The sequence below is a fragment of the Dromiciops gliroides genome, chromosome 1, assembly GCF_019393635.1.
Source record: "Dromiciops gliroides isolate mDroGli1 chromosome 1, mDroGli1.pri, whole genome shotgun sequence".
Lineage (NCBI taxonomy): Eukaryota > Metazoa > Chordata > Mammalia > Microbiotheria > Microbiotheriidae > Dromiciops > Dromiciops gliroides.
This window is the reverse complement of record NC_057861.1, coordinates 5,302,830-5,318,518: the sequence shown is the minus strand read 5'-3', so window position 1 is coordinate 5,318,518 and position 15,689 is coordinate 5,302,830. Positions and strand designations below refer to the sequence as shown.

At 50.5% G+C, this 15,689-nt stretch overlaps 1 protein-coding gene across 3 annotated transcripts in view; it reads right to left on the bottom strand.

The window, feature by feature from the left end:
* Nucleotides 1–15,689, bottom strand: part of GNB1L (G protein subunit beta 1 like) — a 159,125-nt gene that overhangs the window by 45,151 nt on the left and 98,285 nt on the right. For all 3 annotated transcript variants that reach the window (XM_043975344.1, XM_043975342.1, XM_043975345.1), the window contains exons 3-4: nucleotides 8,676–8,816; nucleotides 7,999–8,124 (exon numbers count right to left, since the gene is read on the bottom strand). In XM_043975344.1, the coding sequence (XP_043831279.1) occupies nucleotides 7,999–8,124; nucleotides 8,676–8,791 (242 nt within the window). In that variant the 5' untranslated portion in view covers nucleotides 8,792–8,816. The remainder of the gene's footprint in view (nucleotides 1–7,998; nucleotides 8,125–8,675; nucleotides 8,817–15,689) is intronic.

The following is a 15,689-nucleotide window of genomic DNA, read 5'->3' as shown; positions in this document are numbered from 1 at the left end:
TCTGCTCTGGGTCCTCTTTCCAGCACATGCCATTGGGCTCCAAATCCCGGGGCTTCTGCTTTCAGTGCATCTTCTTGCAGTCACTCCTTCTGGTCCACAGCCTGCACTTCAGCCCCTGACCACCCTCGGCTGCTGAGGGTCTGGGCTCCATCCTCTGCCCCCAGAGCACGCTGGATGGAGACCCTGACAGACAGACCTTGCTGAAGGGGCTACAAGTGACAGACTCTATGCGGAGCTCTTTGTGCACAGGCTGCCTTGACCCGAGTCATGACCCAGCAGCAGAGAGGGGGCTGAATTTGGATCAGGGTTCCATCACTTGTGACGTCTCTGTTGTTATTCACTTGTTTCAGTTGTGTCCAACTCTCCAGGACCCCCGCTGGGGTTACCTTGGCAGAGATACCATAATGAGGAAGCTGAGATAAATTGAATGAAGTGACTTGCCCAGGGTCACCCAGCTAGTATCTTCAGGTCTTCCTGACTCTACCCACTGCACCACCTTTCCCATCTGCAAAATGAGTCTAGTATCTTAACAACCCCCTTAATAACTGGTGTGGTGTGGCTGCAGCAGTCTGACTCCTCATGACAATCCTGAGGGCGGGGTGGGCCAAAGCTGAGCACATCATTTTAGGGGGAACTTTAGCTTTTGCTGTTAACTGACTTGCCCATGGGCACCTCTGTCAGAATTTTAACTGTTCTCTTGACTCTGTTGGGTAGAGGAGGCAGAAGGCCAAAGATTCTAGCTTCAAATCCTGCTTCTGCCACTTAACAGCTGTGAGGTGCTAGGCGAGTCGTGGCCCCTTCTCTGAGCCTTGGTTCTCTCTTCTCTAAAGTCCAGCTCCAAGCCAGGCTCCATGACACTGAGGCCAATGGTCCTGCCCTGGCCCCTTTGAGGTGAAAGGGGGCTCCTGGGGTGCCAGGACCCTGGGGTGCCAGGTGCTGACTGCTGAGGTACTTTATGAACACTGCCTTGGGGTATTCTTTATAAAAAGGCCCAGCTTTCAGACACCTGGATTGCTAACAGACGGGCAACACAAGACCTGGAGCCGTTTCTTAGGACAATCTGCCTGCACCTGAAAATTCCAAGGGCCGCTCAGTCCCACTTGACAAATGCCGAGAGGACTGAGTCACCCTCCAAGTGCCGAGTGTGACTAAGCGGCCCTCCATCTGCCCACTTGTGCTCGGACAATGGGGTCTTGAGGTCAATGGCCCTCGCCATCCGCTGTGTGCACATTCCACCCCGTACAGCTAGCAGAACCGCCGCACCCGGCAGTGGTGGCCTCTTTCCAAATATTTGCTCCCAAAGGTTTAATCTTGCGGAGAGCCTGAGCCTCCACACTTGGCACTTCCTTCTCACTAGAAGCACAAGGGCCTGCCTGCAGGTGCACATTTGGGGCGGGAAGAATGCTCCAAGAGCCGTTCAGCTGCACCCAAACACTGGGGTTTGCCATTCTCTGAAAAGAGTGCAGGGACTCCCAGACACAGTGTAGCAGCCAGGTACAGAGCACAGTGCATCGCTCAGAACCTCAGGGGCTTCAGGGGGCGGCCCCAGGCTGGGCGGGATTCCCAGCGGCCTCCCATCCTCCCCTGAAGACCTCACTCCCTCCTGAGGCAGCCCCTTCTATTGAGGGCAGATCTGAGGGCTGGGAAGCATGTGAACCTTCCTAAAACCCCCCAGGCCCGCTCCCCGAGGCCTCCAGGCCTGCCCTGAAGTCAGCTGGAACAAGTATAACCCCTCTACCATTGGAAAACCAGGAGCCAGCGACCCTCTGCCCCTGAAGTCCTCTCCTCCAGACCTCTTCACTTCCCTAGTTTCTTCAGTGGCTCCTCATGAGGCCTGGTTTTTGCCCTTCACCATCCTGGGAGCCTCCCCTGGACACTCTAGCTTTTATTCCCTGTCTAAAGATTACATTTCGGGGCAGCTAGGTGGCGCAGTGGATAGAGCACTGGCCTTGGAGTCAGGAGTACCTGAGTTCAAATCCGGCCTCAGACACTTAACACTTACTAGCTGTGTGACCCTGGGCAAGTCACATAACCCCAACTGCCTCACTAAAAAAAAAAAAAAAAAGATTACATTTCATTTCATTTTTTGCTCCCAATTCTCTCCCCCTCCAACTCCCTTCTCCTCCCATCCATAAAGAAAAACAAAACCAATCACAAACCTCTACAGTCAAAGGAAACTGATTTCTACACTAGCCGCATCCAAACAGGTTCAGTCCTCCTTCAGCCGTGCCTGCCTTTTCGTGACGCCGGCTCATCTCTTGGCAGTTACTGGAGGGGTTGGCCATTTCTTCTCCAGCTCATTTACAGATGAAGAAACAGGCCAACAGGGGGAAGTGACTTGCCCAGGGTCACCCAGCCAGAAGTGTCTGAGGAGTGTTCCTGACCCCAGGCCCTGCTCTAGTCAGGAGGGGGAGATAAGGAGGGGGAGCATTCCAAGCAGGAGCTGGAGTCTTGTGAGAGGAGCATCAGGGAAACCAGTGCCATTAGACTGGAGAGGACACGGAGGGACGTGTGATGGGGGGAGGGGCAGGTTACGAAGGGCTGTAAGAGCCAGAGAATTCTGTATTTGATTCTGGAGGGAACAGGGAGACTGGAGCTTACTGCATGGAGGGGGAGGAGACCCAAGGGCACATCCGGGTTTTAGAACTACCTTGGGGGCTGAATGGAGGGTGCCCTGGAGTGGGGAGAGACTGGAGGCAGCAGATCACCCCCTGCCCCCACCCCACAGCCACCCTGACAGTCCAGGCGGGAGGGGATGTGGGCCTGAAGGAGGGTGAGGCAGTGCCAGAGGAGCAATGACGGAGGAGGTAAAATCAGCAGGCCTTAGCAAGAGGCTGGGCATGGGCTAAGTGAGAGGGAACAGCTGGGGAGAACGCCCAGGTTTCACAGCTGGGTGACTGGAAGGAAGGCGGTCGTTTCAGGACTAACAGGAAGTTCAGAAGGGGGGATGTTGAGTCTGAGATGCCTAGACAATGTCCGGCTTGAAAGGTCGAATAAATGGGGTGATACGGAACTGGGGCTCTGGAGAGAGACTAGGGCTGATGGGTAAATCCGGGAATCATCCGATGAGAGTATTACAGAGAGAAAAAAGAGGGGGGCCTGGGACCGAGCCCTGGGCACACCCAGAGTGGGGGGTCTGATGTGGATGAAGAGTCAGTCATGGAGACTAGACACGGAGAAGGACCAAGGGAGAGGGTGGCCATGATCCACAGAGTCAATGGCATCGGAGAGGTCCAGAAGGATGGGGACGGGGAGGGCAGTCTCAGCTGGGTGATGGGGATGGGGGGAGTGTGTGGGGGGCAAGCCAGGGGCTCAGGAGAGTGAGAGGAGATGAAGCTGAATGAGGGAGATGGGCAGCTTTTTCTGGCTTAGCTGAGAAGGGGAGCACATTGAATAATGGTAGTGGGGTAGGATGTGACAAAAGCACTAAGGATGGAGGAGGTGTGTGCGTTTAGAAGCAGCAGAGAAGGAGGTGCCCATGAATGGGGAGAGCTGGAAGAGCAGAGAGTAAGGAGAAGGGCCACACCGCACGGAGAGGACACCTGCCCGCTGGATCAGCAGGCCGGCTCATTGACAAAAAGGTGAAACAGCCCAGGCCCAAGCACCCGCCTCCGGGGCCCTCCCCTGAGACTCTGGGCACTCTAGCAATGACTCGGTGGGCACAGCCCCGCCAACTAGCTCCGAACACACCTAGTATCGCATACGTGGTCTGACTGGCTATCAAGGGCTCGTCACTGCATGCTAGAGCTGGGAAGCTGGGATCTGCTCCAGTCGCCTCATTTCACAGATGTAAATAGACCTAGATATTCACAGGGATACGCCTGTGATGAGGACGGCACAAAGCAGCACAGGCTCCATCAGTGAAAAAAGAGGAGGCTGGGACCAAGTCTCAGGAGATGCCCAGAGTGAGGGGGTTTGACGCAGAGACTGAGAAGAAACCAGGGCTAGACACAGGAAGACTTTTCACTGCCAAATGCATTCCATCACCGGGAACAAAGCACCAACTTTCTGGAGAGTAACATCAGAGGCAAAGGCAGGCACACATCCTGGATGTTCACGGAAGGAAGCGGAGAACTCGTGAAAGTTGGCAGCGGTCAGGCCCAGGAGCTCATGCCCACTGTGATCCACCAGTGCCCCGGGGGCAGCAAGCACAGACTCATTCAGAGTGTCCAGAATCACTGCCTTTCTCTAAACCCCATCATCTCCAGGCAGAGGCTGGAAGGGGAGGATCTTGTTCAGGCTCCATCAACTGCGTGGGGACCCCCCTTTCATCTTGGGGGAGTTGGCAGATGCATAGCTGCCTGTGCAAGAGCACGGAATCCCTGAGCGGCCTAGAAAGTGAGGCAGGCCCCACAATGTGGTGGAAAGAGCCCTGGCCTCAACATCAGGAGAGTGCTGGGTTTGAATCCTGCCTCCTACAGTTTCCAGCCTGGCACCCCAGAGGCAGGCATGTCATCTTGCTTAGGTGACTTTGTTTACTCACCTGTGAAATGGGAAGGATGCTAACAAGGCCCGCACTTGCGGGTTTGGGATTGAGAGAGGTGGGGGCGTCAGTAGTGGATGCAGCAGTTGGGGGAGAAAAGAGAAAGGGGGTCACCTGTCTGCCAAATGCAGAAGAAAGGGAGCCGGTGGGTGAGAAGTGGAGGAGACTGAGTCAGAAACCTCCAGTCGATGCAGAACATGGCACCGGTAATTACCCAACCAGGCCAACATCCTAACCCGACTTCGATCCTGGCCTCTGAAATGAGCTGGTGCAGGCTCTGAGAACACCAGCACTAATGAGCTCCAACAGCTACATCGCCACTGATGGTTCCCCTTGATAAACAGGCCAGGACAGGCCCAGGCCCAGAGAAGAGGGTGCCCATCCTCACGCCTCCGAGGAACAAATCTGCTCTCTCCAGGCACATCCTGAGGAGATGCCCAGAGGCTCTGGCCCCTTCCTCGCCTCCGCCCAGAGTCCCCCAGCACTTTCCTGTTGTCTGGTTGCACCCTGTGCATTTGTGGTGTCTCCCAAAGGACAAGTCTTATGCCATACAGGCATAAGCATCATGAGCAGGATTTGAATCCGGATCCCCCGACATCCAGACCAGGGATTTGTCCTCTCCAGCAGCGGTGACCAACTCACATAGAAATGGGACCACTCAGCCTCCTGGGCCACCCACATACTTCGGCAATGAAAGAAAGAAAAGTAAAGGAGAACAAACATTCCCCAGCGCCATTCTCATCTGGCAGCTTGCGGGCCACTGACTGACCGCTTCTCTACGTCACGGAGGCCCCTGTGGATGCTCCTGCTCCACATTACTTTTTCCTTCTTTCTAATTCCCAGTCCTCCTCCTCTGGGAAGCATTCCAGGATAAACCAGCCCGTTCTGCAAGGTCCCCAAACGCTCTTCTCCATCCCTTCCCCTGGACGCCCTCCAGCAGCTGTACCTTTCTGTTAGCGAGGCAGCCCTTTCATGACAAGACTAACAAACTGTATTCTTTAAACGCATTTGAGCATTGCTTTGGATCGGTCTCTGTTCTCCACCCAGGCCTGGTGCGATGTCACTGGTGAAAAAGCCGTCTCCACTCGATCCCTCTCCTTGGGTCTTCTCCATCTTTCCCATTCCGCCCCCCTCTCCAAAGTGACCGGCCAGTCAGGACGGGATGGCCTCTGCTCAGGCCTCACCCTTCCTGACTCTCCTCCAGCCTCCGACCCCGCTGATCCCCCTCTCCTCCCTCTGGGGTTTCCTCCCAGCGAATGCTGAGGATTCTCCTTGGACCTCCTCAGCCTTTGGGGGCACAACAGCCACATCACCGGAGTCTTTCAAAGTCGCTTTTCCTGACATAATCTAAATCGCTCTCCCTCTGCAGCATCAACACATGCCTCCCCAGACGCTTTACAATCGCCTATTTTGCCTTCTGGGGAGAGGGAGATTTCGGGTTTTCCTGTCCTGTCAGTTCAGTGATGCGGTGGCCACTCACAGGCACTCTTAAAACTCAAAAAAGAACCAACGCGCCCCAGGACCTCTGTATTCCCTTACATTAAGAGCATTGAGGTCCTAAAAAGACACTTGTTTCTTCTCCATAAAAATGTTTGTAGTCCCTGGCAGACTGCTGGGCAAGGAGTCAGGAAGACCCATGTTCAAATCCAGCCTCAGACACTTCCTAACTCTAGGACTCTTGGCAAATCATTTAAACTTTATCTTAAACTCTCAGTTTTCTCAACTGAAAAATTAAGATAATAATAGTCCCTACCCTCACATAGTTGTGAGGATCAAAAAAGATATTATTTGTAAAGTGCTTAGCACAGTGTCTGACACATAGTAGGCATTTGATAAATGCCCTTCCCTTTCAATTGCTCAAATAAATTTACCTTTCTAGGTTTTGCTTGAGCCTCATATCTGCATCTCAAACTTCCTAATTGACTCTGGTCTTTTCATTAGAAATGCTTACAGGTCCTCTATTTCATTAAAAATTCATCTTCCCCATAGGATTATAGCAAACTTTGCAATTGTAAGCCTCTATATTTTGCCTTTGCAATTATTATTATTATTTTGTTTGTTTTTTGGCAGGGTAATGAGGGTTAAGTGACTTGCCCAGGGTCACACAGCTAGTAAGTGTCAAGTGTCTGAGGCCGGATTTGAATTCAGGTCCTCCTGACTCCAGGGCCGGTGCTTTATCCACTGCCCCCTTTGGAATTATTGTGTTCCAAGATCTCCTCTCATTTAAAGCAGAGGATGTCAAGTCTTGTGTCATCCTGATTGTGGGTTCTGGGGACTTAAACTGCTTTTTTCTGGAAGACTGCAGCATTTTTTCTTTCAAAGCTCTGGATTTTGGCTATGGCATTCACAGGACTTTTCCTTTTGGGGTTTTTTCAGAAGATGACTGGTAGATCCTATCTTCACTTTGACTTCTGGTTCTAATAGATTTGAGAAGTTTTTATTGATAATATCTTGAAATATAATTTCCAGGGCTTTTAAAAAAACTCAAAGTTTTTTCTTCTTCTTTTTTTTTTTTTAAGTGAGGCAATTGGGGTTAAGTGACTTGCCCCGGGTCACACAGCTAGTAAGTATTAAGTGTCTGAGGCCGAATTTGAACTCAGGCACTCCTGACTCCAGGGCCGGTGCTCTATCCACTGTGCCACCTAGCTGTCCCAGTTTCTTTAAATAAAATAAATGATAAATACAAAATATGGTAATGTTTTACATAATTTCACATGTATAACCTATATCTAATTGCTTACCACTCAGGGAAGGGGGAGGATAGGGAGGGAGGGAATGAGAGAAGGATAGCATTTGGAACTCTAAACTTTAAATAAAATAAATGATAAAACACATGGTTTTCAGAGAATCTAATGATTCTTGGATTATTTCTCCTTTATCTATTTTCCAGGAGAGTTTTTTTATAAAATCAGATATCTTACATTTTGTCCTTGCCCCCTCCCCCAATCTCTTTAAATTGTTCTAAAATTTCTTGCTACCTCATTGAATTATTGATTTCTCTTTAATTTATTCTAGTTTTCAGGGAATCCATTATCTGGGTAAAGTTAAATAGTTTCTCTTCTAAGCTACTAATTCCCCTTCAAAGTCTTCCCTCAAGAGCTTTTATTTTATTTTTTTTTAGCTCTTGCTTCATTTCTTCTAAGTATTTATGTGATCTGTATGGAAAATACATGCTTTTCCTTTGAGTCCTGTTTGTAGGTGTTAAGGAATTAATTCTCCTCTTCTTTGGGGGAGGGATCATTAGATGTGTAATAGTTTCAGATACTGGTCAGTGTTTTCTTTGATATATTCATCTCGCTCGCTTTATCTCATGAACTGGAGTGGAGGTGAGGAGGGAGGGCACTGCGGGCATGGAGGACGACCAGCATAATGGCACAGGGATGGGGCTGTGTGTTGTGTGAGAGGAACAGAGAGATGGCTCATCTGGCTGCATCATGCCATATAGAACTTGGAGCTTCCTGACGGCCACATGATTAGCCAATCAGGAATCCTTCCTATTCAGCCCCTCAACTCACCTGAGGAGCAAGTGTTGGTCTGCGAGAGTCTTCACCCAATACACAGACTGCCCTGCATGGCCATCCAGGGTGGTGTCCACTCTTCTTGTCTGCAGGTTCCAGACATGTACCAGTCCACTGAGTGACCTGTCAAAACAATATGCCAGGTATTGTGGTTGGCCCTAGAAGTGTGACTGCTCCCCTCACTGCCCTGGGATCCAGAGTCCATTCCTAGGCAGGAAGAGGTGATCTCCATATAAGGTGGCAGATGATGGGAATGAGACAAAGATGGCGTCTCAAACCCCAAAGGAGTCACCCAGCTCTCTCTAGTCATCACCATCCCTACCCTCACCTGTGAGTGACCTGTCTGCCAGTGCAGGCCGCCCAACAGGCTGGCAGAGTGCCTTCCTCACCATAACCCAATCAGCGAGGCAGGACAAGTAGCATGATTCCCAATTTGAGAAAACAGAGGCCGGGAGAGTGGAAGGGTCTTGCCCAAAGTCACATCCATCTAGGCAGAGGTAGAGCAAGGCCTCTAAGTTCCTTGTTCCTCTCCCAGGACCGCCAGGCCTCTCCAATTCGAAAGGAAATTCAGAGCAGAGGTCAATCTGTAATGCTGCTTAAGTGAACAAAGTGCTTTTCAACAGAAAAGGCTGGACGAGATGGTGGCTACCGGCTCCCTCCCCTTGGTCACTCACCCAGAGAACAGCAGCGGGGGGCTGTGCGCCTGCTTCCTACAGGAGAAGTGCAGGGTATTTACTGCCGACTGTGCCCCTCGAAGTACGAACTGTGGCGGAGGAGGGGGAAGAGCCATGGCAGGCAGGGAAAGCCGCGACCACCTTTGCAAGAAAAAAAGAACAGACTCATATTTTTGTTTCTGCCCATCTTTGCTTAAAGCTTCCTCCTCTTATATACTCTTTGAGGGAAGAAGGTGTTTCCTTTCTTTTGGTCACAGAATCACAACATTTGAGAGCTGGAAAGTAACTCCATGACAATCTGATCTGACCTGCATGTAGAAGGAAAGCCCCCAGCGCCTCCCTGACAAGTGGCCTCCCCAGGAGCAGGGCCCCCATTTATCCCCATTCTGGGATAACTCTCCTTGGGAAGTCTGTCCTGATGTCAAGCCCAAATTAGCCTCCATGCGACTTCCAGTTCTTCCTGGTCTAGCTGGAAGACGAATCCCTCGTCCCATGGCAGCCCCTCACATACCCAAAGCTCACTATCAGGTCCTGTCTGCTCCAGGTCCTTTAGACACCTTTCATCTCAAGAACGTATTATAGCAGACTAGCTGCTCTCAGGAGGTTCTTCAGCTTATGCATTTCCTTCTTATTTTCCTTAATAGCATTTATTTTTTTTCCTACTTTCATGGAAAGACAGTTTTCAAAATTCATTTTTGTAAGATTCTGAGTTCCAAATTTTTCTCCCACCCTCCCTTCCCTCCCCCTTCCCCAAGACAGCCAGCAATCTGATAGAGGTTATACATTACAATCATGTTAAACCTATTTCTGCATTAGTCATGTTGTGAGAGAAGAATCAGAACAAAAGGGGAAACCACAAGAAAGAAGAAACAAAACAAAACAAAGTGAAGCTAAGCCTGCTTCAATCTGCATTCAGACGCCACAGTTCTTTCTCTGGATGTGGAACATTTCCTATCATGAGTCCTTTGGCATTGTCTTTGGCATTGCATGGCTGAGAGGAGCAAGAACAGTTATCTAGAATTCTGAGCCCAATTTATGAAGATGAAATTTTAACTAGAAAGTTGCAAAGCCTCACCCTTGGTTCAAAAGATTAATTTCACATGTAGTTAGAGAAAGTGTGACTAAACAGCACTTAATCTGAAAAGGGGGTGGGTCTCAATGAACTCCAAGCTTAGGGATGAGTCAAACTGATGTGGCAGGCAATGTCATGCTGCTTTAAGAGAGGCATAATTTAAATGAAAACAATTCTGAAGTACCACCTGACACCCATCACAATGGCCAACGGGACAGAAAAGGGAAATGACAAATGTTGGAAGGGAGGTGGGAAAACAGGGACACTGATGCACTAGTTGGTGAAGTTGTGAACTGATCCAACCATTCTGGAGAACAAGCAGGAACTATGCTCAAAGGGCTATAAAACTGCATATCCCAAAGAGATTTTTTTTAAAAAAGGGAAAAGGACCCACATGTACAAAAAGATTTATAGCAACTCTTTTTGTGATGGCAAAAAATTGGAAATTGAGGTGATGCCCATCATTTGGGGAATGGCTGAACAATTTGTGGTATATGATTGTGATGGAATACTATTGTGATGTAAGAAATGATGAGCAGAAAAAAATTTAAAAAGAAAAAAGAAAAAAAGAAATGATGAGCAGGATGCTCTTGGTAAAACATCAAAAGACTGAACTGATGCAAAGTGAAGTGAGCAGAACCAGGAAAACATCGTACACAATAACAGCAATATTATATATGATCAACTGTGAATGATTTAGCCATCCTTAGCAATATAATAATCTAAAATAATCCCAAAGGACTCCTGACGAAAAAATGCTCTCCACTTCCAGAGAAAGAACCGATAGAGTCTGAATGCAGATTGAAGCTGACTTTTGATTAATATGGAAATATGTTTTGCATGACTACACATGTAAAACCTGTATCAAACTGCTTACCATCTCCAGGAAGGGGGAGGGTAAGAAGGAAGGGAGAGAATTTGGAACTCAAAATTATAAAAAACAAATGTTAAATTTTTTTGGTGACATGTAATTAAGAAAAAAATTAAACGTAAAAAAAGAGAGACAGAGACAGACAGACAGACACACACACACACACACACACACACACACACAGATAGATTTAATTTCCAGGAATAAGGAAATGACAGTCTTGCTAAACTCTGCCCTGGTCAGATCTCCTCTGCACTATTGTGTCCAGTTTTAGCGTCATATTTTAGGAACGACATTGATGAGCTAGAGATTGTCCAAAGGAAGGTAATGAGAATAGAGAGATGTGTAGAGATCATTTTCATCAAGCTTGGAGTCCATTAAGACCCACCCCCTTTTCAGATTAAGTGTCCTCTACTCACACTATCTACATGTGAAATTAATTTTTTGAGACAAGTGTAAGACTTTTCATCTTTCTATTTAAAATTTCATGTTAATAATTCATCAACTGAAAGATCTGGGTATATTTCAGCTCAGAGGAGGAAAGCTTTAGGTAAGTATAAGAGTTAAAGGGAGGAAGAGAAGGAAAGGAGAGGAGATAAAGAGAGAAAAAGAGAGACAGACAGACAGACAGACAGATATATATATATATATATATATATATAAAGAGAGAGAGAGAGAGAGAGAGAGAGAGAGAGAGCACTCAGCAGTCCTCCCCAGTCCCTTGATGAGTGGCAGCAGTCAGAGAGCTAGGTTTACCCATATAAAGGTCAAGTGACACATCACACTCTGTCCACATGAGAGGGTGGACTTTCCAATCCATGATGAGCAGGCAGAGATGCCAAACATCTCAGGCTGGTCCCCAGGATTGGCCCACAACAATCCCACAGGAATCTCTGCCTACCAAGCTCCTCCCTTCCTATCCCCCATCTCACCTGTTTGGGGGGGGTACCCCCGCCTTACAGGTTTCCCACAGCCAAACAATTTCCAGAAAAATCCCAAAAGCCACTAGTAAGATGATAACACCTTTTCTGAATTTTCCACAGTTATTTACCTTCCTGGAGAAGTTAAACACTGCACGGGGTCAGGGGGGTGGGGTGGGGGTGGGGGGTCAAAAGTTCTGGGTTTGAGTTCTGATAAGTCACTTCACTCTGTGGGCCTGTTTTCTCATCTATTAAAATGGGTGGGGGATGGATGAGAATCTCTAAGGTTCCTGCCCAATCTATAGCCTATAATGGGGGGGGGGGTAATCAGTCAGTCTTTTTTAAAACAATTCTTTGTTTCAGGCAGGGGGAGGCTCTAGACGAGCCATTCATCCGGAGATGGTCCTCCCAGAGCCCACAGGCGCCCATTGTTTTCACTGGGCCAAGCCAAGTGGACACACTCAGTTGCCTGCTCTGAGCACAGGCCAGGCTGCTCTGTGCATCAGTCCTGACATTCTTCTGAGCAGGACCTTTGCCTCAAACAGCCTTTAAGGTGTGGGCTCTTTTGAATGCCCTGTGTTACTGACTTCCCTGTGACATCAGCTGTCATGCCTCTCCTGTCTCCTACACTTCTCTCCTTCCGCCCCTGTACCCCACTGAGGAGTCAGAAGGCTGAATGGGAAGAGGCCTTTGGTCGAGACAGACGTCACTCAACAGGTCTCAATCAACCAGCCATTTAGTGATGTCTCAGCAGACAAGACTGCTAAAGTGCTTGAGGGACAGCCGAGGGACTTCCTCTTGCAGGAGAAGGTGGCAATAGCTGTTTGGCTCCATCATTACCTGGGAAAAGGAGAGGGACCTCTTGTCGTATCCCCATCTCCCAAACCAGGTGGGTGTTTACAAGCACATCATTCAGCACAGCTTTACAAATAGGCAAAAACGGTTTTTAGAATGGGGAAAACAGAAACCAGCTAGCCTACAAAAAAAAAGTCTGGAACAAACTTTTGGGGCTCCAGGGTGACCCTGAATGAGTCTGCAAGACCGGTCAGGCGACTGCAGTGTTTGCTGTAACAACCAAGTTTCTTCTTAATAACCTGGTCTTTACCCCAAGAGGAGAAACGCCGGGCCTAAAAGACAAAAATGGACCCCCAAAGTCCTTGCCAAACCCCCTGGAGCACGAGGTGAGGGTATAGCCGAAGTGTCACAGCTCAACTGTTCAGTGACAGGTCTATCAGCAGACAGAGCCGCAAGATGCCATTGAGGTCCCTTGGTCCAGCTTGCTTGTTTACAGACAGAGAAACTGAGGCCCAGAAAGGGCAGGGGGCTTGCCCAAGGCTGTGTGGCTAGTAAGCCTGGGTCATCTGGGCTACTGTAACCCCCCCCCTTCCCCACTGACAGCTGGCAAACTGATCTTCCTAATATACAGGTCTGACTGTACCACCCCGTGGTTCAAAAAGTGGTTTGGTGGTTCCCCAGGCCTTCCAGGATCAAATATAAAATGTTGTGTGGTGTTCAAAGCCCCTTCCTACCTTTGCAGCCTCCCTCGAACACTGCCTTGCAGGGACATTTCAATAGGACACCCCATGTCCCGACTCCAGGCCTTTTCCCTGGCTGTGCCCCCTGCCTGATGCTCCGTCCCTCCTCATCTCAACCTCCTGGCTTCCTTCCTGTCTCAGTTAAAATCCTTCTAGGTCCTCCTTAAGCCTAGTGCCTTCCCTCTCATTTATCCTGCACACTCTGCACATCAGACCAGGAGAGCCCTGACAGCAGGACCCATTTGGGTCTTGCCTCCCTGCATCCTCAGTGCTTAGCACGGTCCCAGACACAGAGCAGGTGCCTAATCAATGCTGGCCAACTGTGCTGCGACTGGAAGAGCCTTCCCTGAGTCACCCCAGACAAAGCCGGCTGTTAGGGAAGCTCTCTGCCGTCTGGGCCACCTCCCCAGACACTTCTGACACCCTCAGTCTAAGCTTCGCCATGCTTGACTGCCCAGGGCCCAGCGGGAGGAGGCACCCCAGAGGTGACTGGGGATTAAGCTGCCACTTTAATGGCGTTCTTCTAATTACAGACACAGGTTTCACCAACACACGGAAAGTCTGTACATGAAAAGAGTGAAGGGTTTAAAATGCCGGGAACAGGACGCTCTCAGTACATGTCCTTACAGGGAGCCTGGGAGCCCGGCGGGTCGGGCCCTGGAGGAGCTTACGAGCCACACACAGACGGACATACCTGACGCAGGCCCCAGAAACAAGGCCGCTGACCTAATGCCTCCCTCTTCTCAATGGACAAGAATGGCTGAGCCACCCACCCCACCCCCCTCAACGGGTAAGGACAACCCAAGTTCCCAGCACCCCCAGAGCCAACACTGCCCAGCCACCTTCAAGACTGCTCAGCTCCAGGCCTTCCCTCTGCCTCTTCGCCAGGGGAGGCTGGCACTGCCTGAAGCCACTGCCAAACCTCCCTCAATCATTTATTCCATCTGTGGCCTCCAACTCAAATCAAGACAAGATACTCAGAGGGACCCTGCCATCCTGCCCCCCAAACCACAAGTGCCAGGCCAGCAGCAGTCCTGAAAGGGCCTGGGCCTGGTGCAAATGGACCTGGGAAACACTTAGCAAGGGCTGAAACCTGCCCCGTGGAGAATGGGATCTGTGGTCCCAAGGCCTCCTCAGCTCCCCAGGCCTGATGATCCATCCCTGCCATGTAGACAACCCTCAGACCTGCGAGGCTCCTGGGAACGGCTCCCACGTGTCTCAGACTCGACCCCAGACCTCTTCTTCTCCAGACCCCCTCTATTCACAAACATTCCCTTCCTGTCCCAGAAGCCCTGGCTTACACTCTTGAGGTCACCCTCTCCACCTCTTGTACTCGCCCCCTTCTCTCCACTTCTGGATCGACCCCCACCCCCGTTCATGCCCTCCTTCATGTCTCCCCTGAACCATGGCAAATGCTGCCCAACTGGCTCCCCTGCCTCGAGCCTCTCTCTGCCGGCTCTACCCATCAGCCGACAGCACAGGCCGGATCCTCTGGGACCAAACATCTGGTCTGGCGTTTCCTAGCCTTTACAATCGCTCTGGCCCACACCGTTCTAGACTTTAGAGGTACTTTTCCCCTCTCACTGTGCAGGGTGCAGCCAAACTGGCCGAGCTTCTGTACTGTGTGGGCACCGCCCTCCTCCTCCCAGTCCCGCGGGCTCCCAACCCAGGAGTCAGCTTGGACTCCTTACTACTTCTCACAGGAATTGTCGGTTCTACCTTTGTAACATCTCCTGAACACTCCCTCCCCCTTCGCTCCTCTGACAAGGCAGATGCTCATTATCTCACACCTGGACTATGGTGTGGCTGCTGGGGGCAGGGGAGGGCCTGCCTGCCTCCAGTCCCTGCCCCCTCCAGCCTCTGTCCCCTCCAGTCCTTGCCCCCTCCAGCCTCTGTCTCCTCCAGTCCCTGCCCCTCCAGTCCTTGCCTGCTCCAGCCTGTCCCCTCCAGTCCCTGCCCCCTCCAGCCTCTGCCCCCTCCAGTCCCTGCCCCCTCCAGCCTCTGTCCCCTCCAGTCCCTGCCCCCTCCAGCCTCTGTCCCCTCCAGTCCCTGCTCCATTCAGCCTCCAAAGGGAATTTCCTCAAGTGCAGGTCTGACCATGCCAGTCCCTACTCATTAAACGCCAATGGCTCCCTATGGCCTCCAAGAGCAAATCCAGAATGCTCCAGGTGGCCTTTGAAGCCTCCCATAAGCAGGGCTCCTCCTCCCCGTCAGTCTTCTTGCACCTCACTTCCCAACACGTACTCTTTGAAGCAGTGACACCAGCCTCCTGATGTTCCATGAACAAGACCTTCCATCTCTCAGTTCTGGGCACTGGCTCTGGCTGTCCCCCAAGCCTGGACACTCTCTCTCTCTCCTCTGTTTCAACTACTGACCTCCTCGGCTTCCTTCATTTTCCAACCCAAATCCCCCTTCTAGAGGAAGCCTCCCCAGACACTCCCAATTCCAGTGCCTTCCCTCTCTTACTGATCTCCTATTTATTCTGTACAGTTTGCATTGTGTGTGTGTGTGCATATTATCTCCCCCAATAGACGGTGGGCTCCCTGAGGGCAGGGACTGGCTTTTGCTTCCTCTCGTATCCCCAGTGCTGAGCACACAGTAGGACCGGAGTGAATG